The sequence below is a fragment of the Penaeus chinensis genome, chromosome 42 (genome assembly GCF_019202785.1).
Source record: "Penaeus chinensis breed Huanghai No. 1 chromosome 42, ASM1920278v2, whole genome shotgun sequence".
Classification (NCBI taxonomy): domain Eukaryota; kingdom Metazoa; phylum Arthropoda; class Malacostraca; order Decapoda; family Penaeidae; genus Penaeus; species Penaeus chinensis.
The window spans coordinates 20,649,422-20,651,921 of record NC_061860.1 but is presented as its reverse complement, the minus strand read 5'-3'; the positions used below and the strand labels follow the sequence as shown (position 1 = coordinate 20,651,921).

The following is a 2,500-nucleotide window of genomic DNA, read 5'->3' as shown; positions in this document are numbered from 1 at the left end:
AATCAATCTGAAATAAATGCAGAATTGACCTTAACTTTGCCATAATAAAGCATTTATGATTCTTCAGTTGCCTAATGTGAATCTTTTGGAATCTAATTTCTCTCTTGAGAGTTTGAATATCACAGTAATCTCTCTTTTCTATCTTAGAAATCTCCTAAAATGGAAAAATCGAGCTACATGGAAACACAAACGCTAAACTCAAGCAATCTTACAACTGAAACCCCGTCTCACTTGCATCGCTACCGATCAGCTGTTCTTTATCAACAAACCTGAGGGACAACGAACACAAATATTTAATAAGAACGTATATTACAATATGGATATAAAAGAAAAGGTAACAGCAATGATAAATGGAATATTAATAGTTATAAAAGATATATATTTTATATACACAAATAAAGTGTGTATTTATATACATGCGCGCCAGCGCACGCACGCACGAACAAAACACACACACACACACACACACACACACACACACACACACACACACACACACACACACACACACACACACACACACACACATACACACACACACATTTACAAATATAAGTATGTATAAATATACATACATATATATATACATATATAAATATATATATGGATGTATTTATATTAGGATATATTTGTATGTCTATATGTATATATGCATATATATACATAGACACATACATACAGTATATCTATCTATCTTAACCCAATGCCATAAATATATATATATATATATATATATATCCCTGGAACACTGAACCTGTTTCCCTGTTACACGGCCACTGAACGTGGGTAGTTTGGAAAATTAAAGAAAAATAGTAAATATACAAATTTATTAATCCTATCCCGTACACACTAAATATAATCCTCTTACTTAGTAATGAAACTATTAAATTAGAAAACTTACTTTAAGAAACTTAAATTAAAAAGCAAAAAGAAAGGAATGTAAAAAAGTGAAAATTTTTGAATGTTTTTGCAAAAAAAATAAGCAAAAAGAAACCCTCCCATAAAAATCGCTCAGATGCTCCCACACGCTTCCAAGGATGTCAGGCTCTCATCCCAGGGGGTCATCAATGCACAGGCGATGTAGGGAAGAGAGTAGGAAAAACACCCTTTTTTTAGTGCACCAGAAATGACAAATTTTGGAATATAATGTGTTTTTTGCTGATAAAACCCATTGAAACTGTATATAAAAGGCTACTAAGATACAATAATAGCTTTTTTACATAACATAAACACTTTATCACACATCCGCACTCAAAATCTAAGTTTTATATTTATTACCTACCTCAGCCTTAGAGGCAATCACAGCAGTAGGGGAAGTAGTGGCTCGGGCAGACAGGTTGGCGGCAGCTGTGACACCTGAAACGTGTCTTCTTGTCTGCCTTGGAGTCACACTTCGTGCAACGGACCATAGGGTTCCTCATCTCGGCTGCCGATGCTCCAGCACCTGCAGCTGTGCCAGAGGGGAGGTTGAGGGAGCACACCTGTCTTATGGCCAGCTTCACCTGGCGATGCTGAGACGGGTTGTTCATCCGTTCCCGCGCTGAGGGCTTGATTAGTTGCAGGGCCAGTCCATGCATGAATTTTCTCCTGTGCAATTCCTTGCGTCCTAGCGTTGGATTATTTGCCTTGTATATAATCCAGGAGTTAATGACACTTGCATTGACCATCCCAAAGAAAACACACAATGGCCACCTATTTGTTTTTCTGCTGCAAGTATATGTTGCACACATTTGATCGAACGTGTCGACCCCTCCTTTTGTCTCATTATAAAATTCAATGATGTTAGGCTTTCCGGTGACGTCATTCACTACTTGCTGTGTGTGCATACTTGAAAGGAGGAGCACATTCTTCTTTGTTGTTTGTGTGTTTGGCACGTATGATACGAGTGTCATATCGTCTGTGAAGAGGAATGCTGAACTCCCGGGTCTGCGGTCCTTCTTTTCCCTCATGACAGGTGGGATTTCTGGCTTGTTGGCCCTGACTGTGCCCACCAATGTCAGCCCAATAGTCAGGAGGTCCTGTATGAGGGGCACAGACGTAAACCAATTATCTGTTGTCACATTCCTGTTCGTGTTCTGGTAGCGGCTGGTTAAATCTTTGGTGAACATGTGGCCCAGCGTCAGCCCATGCCTTGTTGTTGTACCTGCTTTTCCTAGGTAGGGAATAGCTTGCAACAGGTACTTACTTTGGACATCGTTCACCATAACGATTTTTATCCCATACTTTGCTGGCTTATTAGGGTTGTACATTTTAAAAGGGGACTTTCCCCTAAAAGCAAGCAACTGTTCATCAACTGTGAGGTTCTCGTGAGGTGTGTAATTATCCTCACAGTTTGCCATGAACATGTCCCACATTTCCCTGACCGGAGCGAATTTGTCTGTGGCCCGCCTCTGCTCACGTGTGCCGATGTCGTCAAATCTGAGGCAGTATAGCAGATAATTGAATCTGACCTCAGACATTGCTGCCTTGTAGAACAAAGCCCCTACCTCAGAGCACCACA

General features: G+C 39.9%; 1 protein-coding gene across 4 annotated transcripts in view; it reads right to left on the bottom strand.

The window, feature by feature from the left end:
• The window catches only part of LOC125047760 (piggyBac transposable element-derived protein 4-like), an 8,755-nt gene that overhangs the window by 709 nt on the left and 5,546 nt on the right, over window positions 1-2,500 (bottom strand). For 2 of the 4 annotated variants that reach the window (XM_047646180.1, XM_047646179.1), the window contains exons 2-3: window positions 1,283-2,500; window positions 213-269 (exon numbers count right to left, since the gene is read on the bottom strand). The exon at window positions 1,283-2,500 is cut by the window's right edge and continues 972 nt beyond it. In XM_047646180.1, the coding sequence (XP_047502136.1) occupies window positions 1,290-2,500 (1,211 nt within the window). In that variant the 3' untranslated portion in view covers window positions 213-269; window positions 1,283-1,289. Of the gene's footprint in view, window positions 270-1,282 lie in introns of all 4 variants that reach the window. The other 2 variants (XM_047646178.1, XM_047646181.1) reach the window with 2 other exon arrangements.